This window comes from Castanea sativa, chromosome 2, assembly GCF_040712315.1.
Source record: "Castanea sativa cultivar Marrone di Chiusa Pesio chromosome 2, ASM4071231v1".
Taxonomy (NCBI): Eukaryota; Viridiplantae; Streptophyta; class Magnoliopsida; order Fagales; family Fagaceae; genus Castanea; species Castanea sativa.
In genome coordinates this window covers 51,064,178-51,082,557 of record NC_134014.1, presented here as the reverse complement: position 1 = coordinate 51,082,557, position 18,380 = coordinate 51,064,178, and the positions used below count along the sequence as shown (strand labels likewise).

Genomic DNA, 18,380 nt, shown 5'->3' with positions numbered 1-18,380 from the left:
GAAAAATTCTGTAAGGCAAAACTCCAATCTAGCAAAGTATGAAAAAAAAAAAAAAAAAAAAGGTTAATCTGACCATTCACGTTTCTCAAAATATGATCAATTCACAATTTTGGTTATTTTTTGAGCTGTATACAATTATGTAAAATAGTTTGTTTGTAAATTTTCTCTCTTTTCCTACAAGGCTACCACTAACTTAGATCTTTATTTTCTCCCACTTTCCTTCTTTTTATTTTTTTCCTAGATTAAAGACCCCAATTTACACTATAAATATGGAAAGGTTAAAGGATAATTTAAGAACATTGGTTTAAAAAATATTTTTAGAAACTTTTTATGGGAAAAAAAAGTACCTGATTTTTTTTTTACATATTTTTATATTGTCCATAAAAGTTGTATAAAAAAAAAAATTCTAACATGGCTTATTAAAAAATGCCCTAAAAGAAAACAATATAAGTAACAAAATAAGAGAAAAATATGGAAGTAAAGTGGTAAACTAATGGATAACATTTTCAAATGGAAAAACCACTATGAGATAATGTAAATGGAGTCAATACTATGCCGAAGGTTGTTTCGGTTTGATTAGTAAGACGAAATATATTGATACCAATTGATACTGAGGTATACTGTTTCATGTTTACCGCTAATTTTATTCATTTAAATATATATAAATTTATTTATTTGAATATTCATTAGTCAAAATTTATATCATTTATTAAAAACATTTTAAAAATTGAGAAGAAGTTCATATCTCATTTAATATGCTAATTTCTAACTAAAATGTCAATTTATTGATAATAGTAGACAATTGATGTTCATGTACTTAAATGATACTCTAATAATAATAATTTTTATAAAAAAAAAAAGAAAAAAGAAAAAGAAGAAGCAAACATGAGGCTTGTTATGTGTATTTATAATGCCACAGTGGTATTCTAAATAATAATAATAACAATAAAGAAGAAGAAGAGTAGTTTTGTTGAGCGGTGCTTTTGTTTTCTCATTTTTAGCCTCCATCTCTACTGCCACACTCACCATCATCAATATGATGATGCTACCATAGTGGTATTCAACAACATGGCAGTAGCAATAGCTAGAAACTATAATTACTATTTGTACTTAAAGTGAAGGGAACAAAAATCAAAAAGTTGTATTCATAAATATCAGCTGAACAACATTAACTTCAACTTGAGGGATTAATTGAGTTCATAAATTATTTGTAGGTAAAATGAGAGCAGTTGTGTTACAGCCAAGGAATTATAATAAAAAAGACTTTGCAAGTTGTGCAGACTAAGAAGAGGAGAGCTGAGATTGAAAAGAAAGTATTTCAAAATTCCAGAGGCTTTGCAAAAACGTGAAAGAGATGAAGTAGATGCAGTAGGTTTCAATGAAATAATACCCGAAATATATAGATAGTCTTTGTACAAAACAAAGCTACCACACTGACAATAATGTGAAGAAGAAACCTCAATGAGCGGTAGATTTCAATTGTGAACGGCTTATTCGAAATTTTGTTGAAAGTGGATTAAAGTATATTTGTAATTTGAAAAAAAGTTTAAAAAAAATAAGTTGTCATACTCAGTGTATAAAAATATTGGTAAGTAAAAAAGTAACACAAGTTTAGTTAGATTTAACACCATAAATATGTGGAGGAAGATCTTCCATCCACACTATTTAATCATTAATATGTTTCGCATGTTTAATTAGATTATAAATTACAGAATTTTCCAATTGATGATATGTGAGAAAATAACATCGCTAAAGGTGTCTGTAAAGGACTTTGCAAAAGTGAGCAGATTTTTAGAAGGCTAAAAATTCATCCTCACTTCTCAAGGCTTTGATGAATTCAATAGATTTGTTGAGGAAATTGGCATCAATGTTTAATTAAAAATGCTAGAGCTACAAACAATTTATTTTTTTTTTTTACAAATAGTTGATATTGTGAGTGATTATTAGTAAGTAAAAAAAATGAGCTCAAATGAGAATCAATTAAAATTTGTCACATCAACTTTGTGTAAAAATTTTGTGTTTATAGCATTACTCATGCTTAATATATGTTAATCATTTAGCTTATTTAGAAAAATGCTAGTGGTTGGCCATAAAAATCAATAAAAAATTTGGTCACAACAATAACTTATAAAAAAATTTGTGAGGTTTAGCCAAAAATTTTCATTTATTTTACTTGCTCTTTCTCTTTTATTAATGGATCACATTGTCACTTTAGAAATGCCCCAATATTCACCCTTCTTCCTTAACTTCCTTTTCTCTCTCTTTCATTTTTTTTTTCTTCTCTCCTTTCTTGTTCCTTTCCCCAACCCTCACCTTCTCCTCCAGTGAGGTTCTCAACCAAAGCATTATTCTCTATGCTCCACAGCCTATGGCCTCTCTCTCCAGTCCCTGCTCAGAACACTCGAGGAGGATAGAGAATGATGTTTGTAGGGACGATAAATCCAATATTACATGTGTATGTGCTGATTGGGCCAGAGGCCCAATCCGAGGACATTAAATGGTCCGAGGATGGGGAAATATCGACCCAAGAGGCTGTGTTGGTGAGTAAAAAGGTAAAATCTGATCAAGGTCATCCTGGAAGGTGGTCTGAAGAGGAATCCTTCCTCGGCCAAATAAAGCAGAGGTAGGAAAGTGTTGCCCGATATGCAAAAGCAATGTTCTGGGAGATCCTGTAAGTAAGGATATGCATGGTGGACGTACAGGATAGGAAGAAGGACTATGAAATATCCAAGATAAAGCTGCTACCACCGCATTAAATGCTTTGCAGCTAACCCACTGACGGCATTAATTAATGAGGAAGTGATGTCTGAGCATCAAAGTTTAGCCTTACAGCTATTTCCAAAGACTTCAGAGGAGGGCTGATGAGGCAAGTATCCAAACCAGTAATCTAATCCATACGTGGAGAATGTAGAGAGGAAGAAGGATGATATAAAAGGGGGGGGGGGGAGACATTCAGGAAAGGGGATCGGAAAGAAATAGAGAAAACACTGTAGACTAGATATTTTTGTAATCTTCCCTTAAGAAGAAAGAAGTAGAAGAAATAGCTCCTCGGCTTGAGTCCGAGGACGGTTTTGTATCAATAAACTTGTCCATCAATATTGTTTTATGATCTTGAGCCATTACCATTGTTAATTAAGCCCATAAGCAACTAGATTTAGAACCTACTCTCTATAAATTTATTGTATTGGGCTCTTTGGGCCTGTACCCTTTCTACTATTAGGCTTTGGTACAAATTGCGACCTTACAATGTCCTTGCCTTTGTGGTATTGGTGTTGTTACTTTCGTTTAGAAACTAAAGAAGCTTTTTTTTTTTTTCAACACCTTAATTTTTTTTTTTCAAAGCTAGTTTTTGTTATTTATTACCCCCTTTTTTGTTATTTTTGAGATTGGCCAGTTTTTGGCCAATCACAATCACTTCGGTTTTAAATTCCCTCTCAACTTCCCTCGCCATATTGTTTAGCTTCTTGACAGCAACATATTTGTTATGACTTGATGCTAATACCCATTTATTGTGAAAAAAATATTTTACCCAGTACTTTTTTTTTATATAGAATTTACCCAATACTTGAATTCTTGAAAATAAAGTACCATACAAAAGGGATTAAAAAAATATAAAGATAAATCACTCCACCGTCGATCCACACTCTAAATAATAATTGTTATCTTAAATATTTATAATCCACTTAAAAATATAAAATTTACAAAAGAAAAAAAATTGAAAAAAAAATTTACCCAGTACTTGATTTCTTGAAAGTAGAGTACCATACAAAAAGAAAAAGAAAAAAAAAAGATAAAGATAAATCACTCCACAATCCACACTCTAAATACTAATTACTATCTTAAATATTTATAATCCACTTAATAATTTACAATTTACAAAAGAAAAAAAAGTGAAAAAAAAATTTACTCAGTACCTGATTTCTTGAAAATAAAGTACCATACAAAAGATAAAAGAAAGCTAAAGATAAATCACTCTACAGTTCACACTCTAAATACTAATTACTATCTTAAATATTTATAATCCACTTCATAATAAAAAATTTACAAAAGTAAAAAAATAATAATTTACCCAATACTTGATTTCTTGAAAGTAAAGTACAATACAAAAAAAAATGATAAATCACTCCACGGTCCATACTCTAAAAACTAACTACTATCTTAAAAATTTATAATCTACTTAATAATAATAATAAAATTTACAAACAAAAAAATGTGGAAAAAAAAATTTACCCAGTATTTGATTACTTGAAAGTAAGTACCATACAAAAAAAAAAAAAAACGAAAAGATAAAGATAAATCACTCCACAGTCCACACTCTAAAAACTAATTACTATCTTAAATAATAATAATCCACTTAATAATATAAAATTTACAAAAGACAAAAAGTGAAAAAAAAAAAATATCCAATACTTGATTTCTTGAAAGTAAAGTACCATACAAAAAGATAAAGACAAAAAAAAATAAAGATAAATCACTCCATAGTCCACACTCTAAATACTAATTATTATCTTAAATATTTATAATCCACTTAATAATATAAGATTTATAAAGAAAAAAAGTGAAAAAAAAAAATTACTCAATACTTGATTTCTTGAAAGTAAAGTACCATATAAAAAGAAAAATAAAAAAAATAAAGATAATCATTCTACAATCCACACTCTAAATACTAATAACTATCTTTTTAATCCAATTAATAATATAAAATTTATAAAAAAAATTACCCAATACTCGATTTCTTGAAAGTAATTAAAGTACTATACAAAAAGAAAAAGAAAAAAAAAATAATGATAAATCATTCCACAATCGACACTTTAAATACTAATAATTATCTTAAATATTTATAATCCACTTAATAATTTAAAATTTGCAAAAGAAAAAAAAATTCAGTACTTAATTTCTTGAAAGTAAAGTACCATACAAAAAGAAAAACAAAAACAAAAAAGAAAAATCACTCCATAGTCCACATTCTAAATACTAATTACTATCTTAAATATTCATAATTCACTTAATAATATAAAATTTACAAAAGAAAAAAAGTGAAAGAAAAATTTACCCGATACTTGATTTCTTGAAAGCAAAGTACCGTACAAAATTTAAAAAAATAATAATAAAGAAAAATAATTCCACAGTCTACACTTTAAATACTAATTACTATCTTAAATATTTATAATTAACTTAATAATATAAAATTTACAAAAAAAAAATGAAAAAAAAAATTACCCAGTACTTGATTTTTTCAAAGTAAAGTACTATACAAAAAGGAAAATGAAAAAATAAAGATAAAGATAAATTACTCCATAGTCTTGAAAGTAAAGTACCATACAAAAAAAATTTAAAAAAAATAAAGAAAAATCGCTCCATAGTCCACCCTCTAAATATTAATTACTATCTTAAATATTCATAATTCACTTAATAATATAAAATTTACAAAAGAAAAAAAAAGTGAAAGAAAAAATTACCCAATATTTGATTTCTTGAGAGTAAAGCACTATACAAAAATTTAAAAAAAAATAAAGAAAGATAATTCCACAGTCCACACTCTAAATACTAATTACTATCTTAAAAATTTATAATTAACTTAATAATATAAAATTTACAAAAGAAAAAAATAAGTAGAAAAAAAATTTACTCAGTACTTGATTTATTCAAAGTAAAGTACCATACAAAAAGAAAAATAAAAAATAAAGATAAAGATAAATCACTCCATAGTCTTGAAAGTAAAGTACTATACAAAAAGAAAAAGAAAAGATAAAAATAAATTACTCCATAATCTACACTCTAAATACTAATTACTATCTTAAATATATACAATCCACTTAATAATATAAAATTTACAAAAGAAAAAAAATTACCCAGTACTTAATTTCTTGAAATTTTGATTTCTTGAAATTAAAGTACCATAAAAAAAGGAAAAAAAAAAAGATAAAGATAAATTAATTCACTATCCATACTCTAAATACTAATTACTATCTTAAATATTTATAATCCACTTAATAATATAAAATTTGCAAAAGAATATAATGTGAAAAAAAAAATTATCCAGCACTTTATTTCTTGAAAGTAAAATACCATACAAAAAAATAAAGGTAAATCACTCCACAATCTACACTCTAAATACTAATTACTATCTTAAATATTTATAATCCACTTAATAATACAAAATTTAACTACACAAAACTTTAACCTTTTTTGAGGATAAACGGTAGACACAGAGATTTAACCTTTGATACACACAACTGTAGGAGTGGGTCAAACCTTGTAAGTTTTGAGCTACACGCAGGTAGAGAGTTTAGACTTTGGTCATAAATCATAATGGATGGACTTGGGAGTTTAAATGTTTAATATGGTTACAATTTCAAATAAACATCCATCCATGTGTAAAAATTGATGATCATAATTCAACTATGTAACTAGTGGAGAATAAATTGGAAATATTATTATTATTTTAATTAAAATATTTAAACATAATCAAGGGATAAGTGCAAGTTCAAATTTTTTTTAATTAATATGGCACATATCAATAAATTAAATAATCTTTCATTTTAATTTTTATTATAACTAATGTATTGCCAGTTTTCGTTGGGCCACTTTGGTCTGGATTCTCAAAAAAAAAATGTATTTATAGATTTCATTGTATGATATATTTTTTTTTTTTTTGTCTTCTAATTAATCATTTTTGGAAAATTTTGAAATTTTTTTTTATCATGCCTTGTACTTGATGGATTAATTATAATTAGGCCTTTCTAGATATATACCACTGTCAATTTCTTTAAGATCTCATTCTATCTTCTCATGTGTGTGTTATAATACTTAGGATTCTCAAAAAAAATTAGAATTAGAATTATTTTTATTTATACTTTTTTATGTTTTTTTATGTATAAATTGTTATTATACATTTGAATTTATTTATATTTCATTTGATATTTTTTATTATCAAGGTCACTAATTTTGTAGTTTATTTATTAATTTTAATTAATATTATATTAACTATGATATCATTGTTATTCACTTGAAATGAAAAAAGATAATTTTATTATTAAGATTTTATTTCCTAGATCTGACAATGCAGAGAGTGTTACATAGTTTAAAATTTTAAAATTAAGTGGCATTGAATACTCATTTAGATTTTTAATATTTAATCTGAATCATAAAATTATATCTATATCAAATGGAGAAGATCCTAATATGGTTAAACCTCGACTTGATCTCAAACCTTGAACCACCCATTTTACAATTCTTTCAATGCTCTGATTTTAAAAACCTTGTTAGGCTGAAAATTTCTCAACCCATCACATGTGTAGAAACCAATTCAACACTACTCATGTGGGTTGAGTTGAATTAAGTCGGTAGTTAGGTTGTGCTTCTAGTTTTCATGTTTCGTTAAAGAATTGGGTTTCATTAACTATATAATCATGTTTGTTCAACAAATGATTAAAAATCATATAATATACTTAAATTATATTTCAAATTTTCAAAAATAATTTTCAAAATACCTTAATAAATGAAACTAAAAAAAATGAGAAATGATATGTCCACAACATTTTTACAACATTTTTACAACAAATCCTAAGTGGCAGGATGTTACTGGTTGTTATTATTGGGGCAAAAAAGTAATCTTAGTGTTAGGTTCAAATTTGAACCAATAACAACTAACCACCTATGATTTGTTGTAAAAATGTTGTAAAAATGTTGTAGACGTAGCACATCTCAAAAAAAATTCAAATAAAGATAATAAAATAAACTTACGTATATGGTGAGTCATCATATGGGTTGAAAAAATTATCAACCCAAACTTGATCCAACCCAATACTCAAAGTAAACTTTCAAATTCAATAACTTAAGGCATTAGGTTAGGTTGGTTTTATTTGATTGGTAGGTTGAATTAACACTCCTCAACCCTCAAATAGTATTCCTATAATTACTACTTAATTTCTATGTAGGTAGCTAGAAATTAAATAGTAATTATAGGTAGAAGCTTCTACTATTTCCAGCAGTGAAAAACATTATTATTTTAAGCATCCATGCGTTCCAATAAACATTGTTTCCTTATAGTGGAGTCACTGGTGTGCAGGATGTGACGATCAAATTGTAGCCCAACACTGGTGCAACTTGCAAGAGAAATCTTTTACGCAATCTCATAGGATCCTCTTCATGTAGATCTAATCATCTAAAGCATTTAATTTTTTAAGGCAGATTACAGTTTAGTAGTTTACTGACAAAGCAATACCATCTTTTCCTTCCAATATGCAATAATAGTATAATACAAATATACAATCACTATATAGTATATATATCCCCACAGGCCAAGGCATCTAATTAACCCAAAACACAGTTTGCTTCAACAACACTAACACAGAGCCTTACCTGTCTCTCTTTCTCTCTCTCTATTACTCTTTTAATGGGTGCTCCTCATCTTTTCTCTTCTCTTAGCTGTGAGTTGAAAATCATACAAGCAAAAAGCGTGGAATTCAAGCCCACCGGTTCCTTCTTTGTTAGATACTATCTTTCTGCAGGAAACAACAAAAGAATTCGCCTCAACACCCGAGAAATCTCCTCCAAGTCCGACCTCTCTTGGAACGAGTCCTTCTCTTTGGACTGTGTTGGTAGCCAAGACTCCATGGACAACCTAAAGCAAGAAAATGTTGTGTTTGAGCTCCGGTGGAGGAACAAAGTTCCAGTTCTTGGAAAGATTGGAAGGTCACAGCTGTTGGGGAGGGCAGAGATTCCATGGAAACAAGTGTTTGAGTCACCAAACATGGAAATAGAGAAGTGGGTCACGATGATTTCAACGAGGGGGCATGTGCTTGATGGGGCCAAGCCACCTAAGCTGCAGGTGGGGATGGGAATTCAAGTTCCTGCAATGGTGGAAATGGAGACGAGGACACATGTAAAGGTTAACAAGTGGAAATATGAGTGTGAATGCAAAGATGGTCATGGCTACAGTACTTGTGAAGATTACGAAATTTTTGCATTGGCGGCTGCTTTGGAGGCCTTTTAGGCATGCACTAACATGGGTTTTGGTTGGTGTACATATTTTTTGCCTTGGGCCTTATTGTTTTATTGATTTTAGGACGTTTGTATGTGTTTATATGATGATGATGATGATGATGGGAAATGAATACAAATTTGTCAAAAGAAGCTGGAGTAGTTGAGCTAATTTGAAAACTGTTTCTTTTCATAGGACCAATTTTCCAATGAGAATTTTCATCAATTATGATTTACGACTAATTACTTGGCTGTTGGTTGTGTGAGGATAAGTAAATGGTTTATGAGCGGGTCCATCTAGGGTTTGTAAATGAGCCGAGTCAAGCCAAGTCAAACCAAGAATTAAAAATTCATACTTATTTGTTTTATTTTAAACACAAATCAAGCTCAAGTTTATTACAAAATAAGATACATGTTCAAATTTGGTTCAATTTTTTTTTAGAACAAACATGACCTTACTAACACACTACTTGATTAACTTATTATTTTTTTCATATATATAGTAAAATCATGACTAAAAATTTTTACCTCTTTACAATCTATGAATTTTTACTACAATTGAACTATTTATACTTTATATCATCAAAAAACTACAAATAATAATTTGATATCATATAAAACTATTTACAAACTTATACAATTCAATCTTAAATTTATATGAGTATTTTTTATGAGAAGCATGAATATAAAAACATGATAGCATATATAGTTAAACCGAGTATCATGTTCATGAGATTATTCATAGAGTAATGCTATAGCCATAATTGTCAAAATCGCGATCTGGATCGTAGGATTACACGATTTTACGATCTCACCTCATCAAAACGTTTAAAATCACACTAGGATCGTAAAAATTGTAAGATCGTATGTAGGATCGTGTAAAATCGTATAGGATCATATGGGATCCTACCGACTCTACCAACACTACCAAAACATCAATTTTTGGTTTTTTTTATGGGATAAATTTTTGGTTTTAATGAAGTTTTAAGGGTTTTTTTTTCCTACATTGCGATGGTGTGAATTTTTATATATATAATTATGTTAACCTAAGTAAATGTTTTCTAGTGTCTATTTCACTTGTAATCAAAATGAAGAAATGCTTCATCATTTCTAAATAAATAATTTATATTGGTTTTGCTACCTTTTAATCTATAATGTTGTTAAATTTGTTTGATCAATATACTAATTTGTGTTCTAATATAACTAAAATGTTTTTCCTATATATAATTTTATTAGTATACTTGTATTTGCACATTGATTGATTAATTTTTTTGAGTGTGCTCTATAATTGTTGCTGAGTGGTATAACTTAAATGGTTGATTGTGAAGTTGTATCTTGATTTTTTTTGCGGCTCTAGTATACAAATATACAATGTCTACATAGATGATGAACTAGATGATGATGATTAGGACGGTGGTTATAAGAACTCTAGAATGAGAATAATTAAATGTTCACTCTACCTTAATATTCATCTTGGAACTTGGAAAATATTTTCATATGTGATAAATATTTTGGTATTTGGTTGCTAATTAAACATTTATTGAACTTCTCAAATACATTGGGTTAAAACTTAAATATTTTTTTGTTAATATAGATGTAGTGATGTATGACATTCAAATTGCATCATATGATGCAAATTTTTGTTTTTTTATGGATAAAATCACAATTTACGTGATTATTTAACATACAAAGTCATTATCAATATGTTTTTTGTTTTAAATCTAAAAATATGTAGAATCTTATGATCCACGATCTCACCTACCTCCCACAATCATACATAGAATTATAATCCCGATTTTGACAACCTTGACTACAACTACAAACTATTTTACAATATTTTTACAACTTGTTGATGTGGCCGACCACTTATTGATTTTCATTTAAACCACATCATTAATATCACATTTTCATTTACTAACAATCACTCACCACATGGTCCACATCAGCAGTTTGTAAAAAAATTTGTAAAATAGTTTATTTCTCTAGCATTTTTCTTATTCATAAATGCATTATTATGTTTGAGCTTAGTTCATTTAATAATCAAATCTAAACTTGTGTTTGAGCTTGGCTTATTTGCTAAACAAATAAACATAAATAATCTTCTTCTTTTTTTGAATAATCGATAGAACTTCCCATCTATGGTTTAGCCTATTTAGTCTATAAAAATTAAAAGTGAAATCTTCTCTTAGTTTTCTGGTCCAATATTTCCCTACTAGGAATATAATAATGCGTTGAAGAGGGGAAGCAATTAAATTAAATTTATTTTTACCATATAACGCTGTTGAACTTAAATAGTTAAATCTCTTGATCCCATACAAATATTACATATCAAGACACATGGAGCCTGGAGGTATATGTAAGTGAAATTCAACAAACCCTCCTCCCGTTTGCTTTTCCTAAATTTATTTCCATCCTTGCCCTATATATGATTTTTACAACATATCCTTTCAAAACAAAGTTCACTGGCCAATGGTACTCTCAGAATAGAAAAACAATCATTTTTCTGATACATTGGGACAGTTCTCCTCTCATTGCACAACCTCAACGGAACCTAAGCTATTGTCCATAATTCCATATTTACCATTTCTTTCTTTAGAAAATATTGATAATTTTCAATCCAAATTACCAACTTGATTAATTAACTAGTTGTGGAATGGATTTCAATTTAGTTTATAGTGGACACACCCATATAACATATAACTCAATGTAACAGAAATTAAATTTTGACATAGCAATACGGTTACGAAGGTAAACTCTGACGGAAAAAACTCTCTAAGGGTTTATCAATCACCACCCAATGAAAGAATTCACTAAAGTAAAATGGAAGTTTACTCATGTGACCACACATAACTCTAACTCTAGTTGGACTCTTCTACCTTGTAAATTTCTTCAATGCAAAAATACCCAATTTGTGTCAAACATTACAACAATAACTTGATTAATGTAGATATTCATAGCAACTTCAGTACTTGGAACACCCTTTTATTTTCAAAATTTCAATACGTTGTCGAAGACGATGCTCAATACAAAACTCATCTACCATGTGAATTTCATCTTCTCTATATGTTTTCTCTATGTTTATGATGACCAAAGAATGCTTTAAATATATTTCCCCTACAGCAAGAATCCCAAGACCTGTATCATCATAGGCTTGATTATGAGAATTAAGGGTGCGTTTGGATACTGCTCATTTTGTTGAAAACTGAAAACTGAAAACAATAAAAAATGCTTTTCCAATTACTGTTCATAATTGAAATTATTGTTCATTTGCCTATTTACATTGTTCATTTCCCATCAATAGTAACCGGAAAAGCAAAACGCAAAACGCAGGATCATTTCAGCTATCCAAACGCTCACTAAGTAATCCCATGGCTCAACTGATTGACTAGAGTCAAGGCATGAGTTGAGCTTTAATGAAACTTGATCTATTGAGCCACAGTTGAGCTTTCGGTAGAGGCAATAGACGTTATAGCTTCTTGAGCAATTCTTCTTCAATGTATATCTATTATCTACAAAGTACAAGTGCACAATTAGATGCTAAAAACTTACAACTCAAATTACAATTAGACATGTTTTGCAAAAAAATAAATCGCTAGCACTAATAGACTTTGACCCAAATATCTTTGAATACTCTAAAAAAAAAACTATTTAGATGGTATATTATAAAACTATTTATGTGTATCATTTAAATAAATCACATGACTCATTAAAAAAACCATATAGTTAAATTTTATTTTTTTGTTTTTTTGATGAGTCATGTAGTTAAAATTAAATTACATTTAAATAATCTCTTCAATTGCCATATAGTAAGTAATTAAAATACCATTTTAATTGAAAACTAATTAAAAGGAAATATTTTAGTATGGAGACGCAGCATTCAACAAATCCTGATCCTCTCGGGCTCAAATATGCGCATATACTGCTTAGATCCAATTGTCCCAAAGAATCAGCAGAAAAAAGAAGAAGCAAAACGCGGACGTGGACGCAGAAACTTGGATCCAAACGCCCTCTATATAGTATATACTATAAAACAGCTTCAAAAAAAAAAATCCCAATACAAACGTTATAAATGTTAATTCTGTGTGCTAAAAATTAAGTCATATACACTACGGGGGCAACTTTATACTTAATTTCACATTTAAAAATAATAATAATAATAATAATATTGTCTGTTTTCGTTTTATAAGACTTCAAGTGCGTATCAGTATTCCACCAAAAAAATAAATCAATATAAAAAGAAAAGTATTCCACCCAAAAAAATTAGAATCTCGTGTGAATCTATAAATAATGGATGGCACAATTTAATAAGCAAATAAGTGGTACTCTCAGAGTGGTGTTGGTGAGTTGATGGAGAGGCCATAACAATTGTAACCCCAACACTGTTACAACTTGCAAGTGCTTAATTAAGTTTCGTTTTAATATTAATATGGCCCTTCAAGAAGCTAAAGGGCTTAAGTTAATTGGATATAATCTTCCTTGCAATCTTGTATTGCATGATTGCTTTCATGCCAAAATCTAAAGCTTAAGTATTTTTTTTTATGGTACAAAAAAGATTTATCTGGGGATCTACTCTCTCTAATTTTTGTTTGATTAAATTTAGAGCAATCTTCATCAAAAAGCAAATAGCACCTCCCTTCTAATTGCTATATATACATGCAACACCATATATTATTATATTATATATGTGCCGGTAACATTTTCCCCGTACAACACCTCCCTTCCGATTGGTCTAAATTTTACTTATTGGCCTCCCTTATTTTTTTCATAAAAAAAATTAAAAAAAAAAAAAATTATAGTGACACACATTAAAACAGGACAAAGTTTGACCATAAACTTAACTATAGCTTAAGACTACAATTTCCTTTAAAAAAAATTAACATTACTACATATTTAGAAAATCTAATTGTTATATTGCATTTTCTTTATAGTTTTTATGTTCTTAATACACATGTCAAATTTCGTGTTAATCAGATATTATTTACTATATGATTCATAAACCTATTTTTTATACATAATTTTAGACTATTGAAACTTTGCAATTGATTGATGAAATAGCTTCTTCTTTTTTGAGAAACGATGAAATAGCTATTGATCTTTAATATACCTTTTGGAAATTTTGCAAGTATAGAGAATAGAAGAAGAAAATATAATTTAATTATGAATTTGTCAAAATTCACATCCAATAAAATATACTGAGTGGAGTTGTCGATTTAGGTTACAATTAAATTTGTAGCCAACAATTAAATTTGTACCCAAACTTTGTTCCTTAAAATATGAATGTCCTTTTTTTTCATATTCATTTTTTTCCCATATAACTCATTAACTTTAGGAAAATTTAAAACATATATTTCCAAAAATATTTAAGGAATTCTTAATAGTTTTTTTTTTTTTCCAAAAACAATAAAACTCTCTTTTTCATTTTATAATTAAAGAGTTAGGAATACAAAGGCATGAATTTCTTTTCTCTTTCTTTCAGAAGAAAATATTTAATGATGGTTAAAAATTAATTTGGGATATGTTCTACGTTGTCATCCATAAACAAAAGAAAATATATCCTTTTTTTTTTTTAAATAACCCTTTCTCTTATATTACATTAAATATTTTGAGATAACCATTCTAACTAATCACAAAGGGTCATTTTGGGATGGATTGTCAATTTGTAGGTTCCTATTCATCCCTAGAATATCACAGCAGATAATTGCAAAGATGGTGAATTTGTGGTCCTCCCGCTTAGACAGTTCCAAAATTAATTTAAACCAATCTCCTATTGAATTCAAAGACATCATCGTATTGGCCACGGGGGACATCAGGATTCAGGACATGGACCAAACAACTTGAGCTATAGGACAGTCTAAGATAATCTCGTTGGCACCACCATGAATCTTCGATCTCTACTATTTGGGTTAAGCACTCTTGCTTTGATTTGTCTTGGCTTGGAGAAACCCCCAGGTATTTTGACTGGAATGGTGTTAATTTGAGGTCTAATAATCGACAATTAACATTCTATTGAAATCCACTAAGGTACAATTTATGTATCAAATAAATTATTTTATACACTTAAAACTCTAACGCTTAGATCCAAATGAAACTGCGTGCATTTGATTACCAAACTTGAATCATGGATCTCACAAATAAACATGGTCTCTTACACCATGTTATTGAACCACCAAAAGCTTTAACTAATTAATAAGAAATCCAAAAAGACAACCAATTGACACAGCTTATTTTCAAAAGTCAATAATTAATGCACAACTTTTAATCTCAGTTAACCCACTTATATATATATTCTTGATTTTTTTTTTTTGGGTAAACGAGAAATGGTTAGGGGGGCAACGGTGTGACTTTCTTACCTAAGCGTAACTATAGTAACACCCTAATTTAAAAGCAACATCAACAATATTCAACTTCTTCATAATTTTTTTTTATACAAGATAGAAATTCGACTCTACCATAATCTAAGTATATATGTGTGTATGAAACTTCCTCCTAGAGACTTGAATCCCGGCCCTTGCCTTCCACACCCCACAAGCGCTTATACTTGTGAAGTAACCATCGCACCAAGGGTATGCAATGATCATAATGGGTGTATGTGTCATAATGGTTGTTAGGAATGTTATAAGCATATGGATAATAATTGTTGTATTGAGATTCAGTTAGTTAGTTAGTTACAATTCCAAGCATGTTAATCACATTTAACACATGTTGGAATTATTAATGCACACTGGAAATAATAGAACCAATAGGATGAAGCCATGTGGGCCAATAAGATTAGAGTTAGTCTCCTATAAATACATGATTGTAATCCAATATGATATATTAATTGAAGAATAAACCAACTTCTTATTGCATTAGTGCATCTCTCTCTCTCTCTCTCTCTCTCTCTCTCTCTCTCTCTCTTAATCTCTCTATTTCTCTATGGAGGGTGACTACCTCAAATTAAGTCAATTTTCCTACAATTCCTATCAATCCTCATATAATTCCTATCAAATTCCATTAGAAACCACTAGGTTCCTAACAATTGGTATCAGAGCCGTCGATCTTGATATAGGTGAATATAACTGGCAAGAAATCTTAAAAATGGTGAATGAAGTTTCAAAGAATTTCAAGGCTTTGTACGGATCACACAATGTCATTTTAGAGAAAGCTAAGGCCTTGGATGAATCTAACATGGCCATGAAGGAAGAGCTCTCAAAATTGCAAGAGGGTCTCGAGAACATGACAGAAGAGGAGTTACAATTTCTTGATTCAATGAAACTCGAAGAACAAATCAAGTTCCAAGAATCTACTACCGTTGTTGCAAGCTAGGATGTTGATTTTTGTGTCAAAGTGGATGATGATATACATGTACATGTTGCCCTTGAAGTTAAGTCGAAAGAACTAACAAAGAAGGTGATGATGATCTTCCAAGAACCAATTCTTGATACACCAATGGAGGCTTCCATTCAAGAGTCTACGATTCAAGAATTGGCAATCCAAGTGTCGGTGATTCAAGAATCCAAGATACAAGCGCCAAGAATTTTAATGGTTCTAGAATCAAATGAGGTCTTGAGGATATAAGAACATTTCAAGGTTCAAAGAACCAAAGAGACCTTGAAAATTGAAGAACCATTGAAAGCTCAAGAATTTGAGCGAAGTTTGAAGATCTATGAAGAAGAAACCTTCATATGCACAGGACCGCATGTTAAAGAGAAATGCATCAATATGGTGATCAAAATGTCACTACGGTATTGGTCCATTGGAAGATCTCATTTGATGAAGATGCTATTTCACAACAACACCTTGTGGGCAAAGGTGTTTTCAAGGGGAGGGAAATGTTAAGAATGCAATAAGCATATAAATAATAATTGTTGTATTGAGATTTAGTTAATTAGTTAATTACAATTCCAAACATGTTAATCACATTTAGCACATGTTGAAATTATTAATGCACATGGCGAATAATAGAACCAATATGATGAGGTCATGTGGGCCAATAAGATTAGAGCTAGTCTCCTATAAATACATGATTGTAATCCAATATAAAATATTAATTGAAGAATAAACAAATTTCTTAATGCATTAGTGCATCTCTCTCTCTCTCTCTCTCTGGAGGGTAACTACCTCGAATTAAGTCAATTTCCTACAATTCCTATCAATCCCCATATAATTCCTATCCAATTCCATTAGAAACCACTAGGTTCCTAACAATGGTTCAGCTATAAGCATGCATTTATCAAACAATAAAAGCAAGTCTATGTTAACATTAATTTGATAAGGATTTGTAAAACCTCTTGATTAGAGGTATACATATTACATAGTATAAATGCTCTTGATTCTAAACGTCTCATGTCTGAAAACTTCTAGTCACATTGCATGGAGTTGATAGATCGATCGTGTCGAGTGAATGTTGCCTAGGATGAATCTAGGAAGAGACAAACAAAATCTCTGTTTAAGTTTTTAAGATGTGTATGTATTTCATTTTTCAATCGGAATGTTACGGAACTTAACTATTATTAGTGTTAAGTTTGAGTTTCGCTTACTGGAGCTTCGTATGTGAAATCTATAATCGCCCCAGGGTGATGCATTTGTGGTGATCTACTATTGTTACCTCAAAAGCTGCTAGATTATTTTTGTTTTAATGACTTCGATAGTTGTTGGAGAGGAAATTTGAATTCTAATGCCTATGTTGAAAATACTAAAAAGTATTAACTAGTTAAATTACAATACTCTTGACATGTATAAAGTTTCTGTTATTTAATTTTAACCATTTTTTGAAGCTTGATTTAAATTGGGTGTAAGCTCTTCTGGAGACCATATAAAATTTAAATTATCAAAATATATACTATAATCATAGCAAATTCCAATTTTGGATAATTAGACTTCCCCTTTTACAGATACACTTCAATTCCCCCCACTATTTGGAATTTGTAAAGGTAGGGAGTAATTTGCTAAATTCCAATACATCACGAAGGACTTTGACCTCCCCTTAAATTCACCAAACCTAAATAAAGAAAAATGTCATTCTACTTTCTTTTTTTTTTTCAATAATTACAATATGGGGGAGGCAGTTTTCTTCATAAACGAGAGAAAACAAATTGTCATGAGTTATAAGACTCTTGAGTATTGACTAATCCCAAATTTCTAGTTGATTCAAAACCAAACTTTTTATTTGGAGTTTGTGAAAATAAATTTTTCTACATGTATATGGTCCTAAAAAGATGTTCATCAAATTTTTTTTTTTTTTTTTAAAAAGGATGTCCCTCATGCAGGTCAACCTCAAAAGGCACAATTCGCCAGCCGCTTGCTTCTTCTTCTTCTTCTTCTTTTTTTTCTTTTCTTTTTATAATTCTCCCTTTCCTTTTCTTCTTTTTTTTTTTTTTTTTTTATATCCTCCTTTTCAATGTATGTTTCCCAAC

At 29.4% G+C, this 18,380-nt stretch overlaps 1 protein-coding gene across 1 annotated transcript; it reads left to right on the top strand.

The window, feature by feature from the left end:
• The first annotated feature begins 8,398 nt into the window (after nucleotides 1-8,398).
• On the top strand, nucleotides 8,399-8,998 carry LOC142625486 (uncharacterized). The gene has a single exon (XM_075799130.1). The coding sequence runs from the start codon at nucleotides 8,399-8,401 to the stop codon at nucleotides 8,996-8,998; it is 600 nt and encodes a 199-aa protein (XP_075655245.1).
• Nucleotides 8,999-18,380: the final 9,382 nt, after the last annotated feature.

What these genes read in the sequence shown, in the direction of transcription:
- LOC142625486 (XM_075799130.1), top strand. Translation starts at nt 8,399, where the DNA reads ATGGGTGCTCCTCATCTTTTCTCTTCTCTTAGCTGTGAGTTGAAAATC.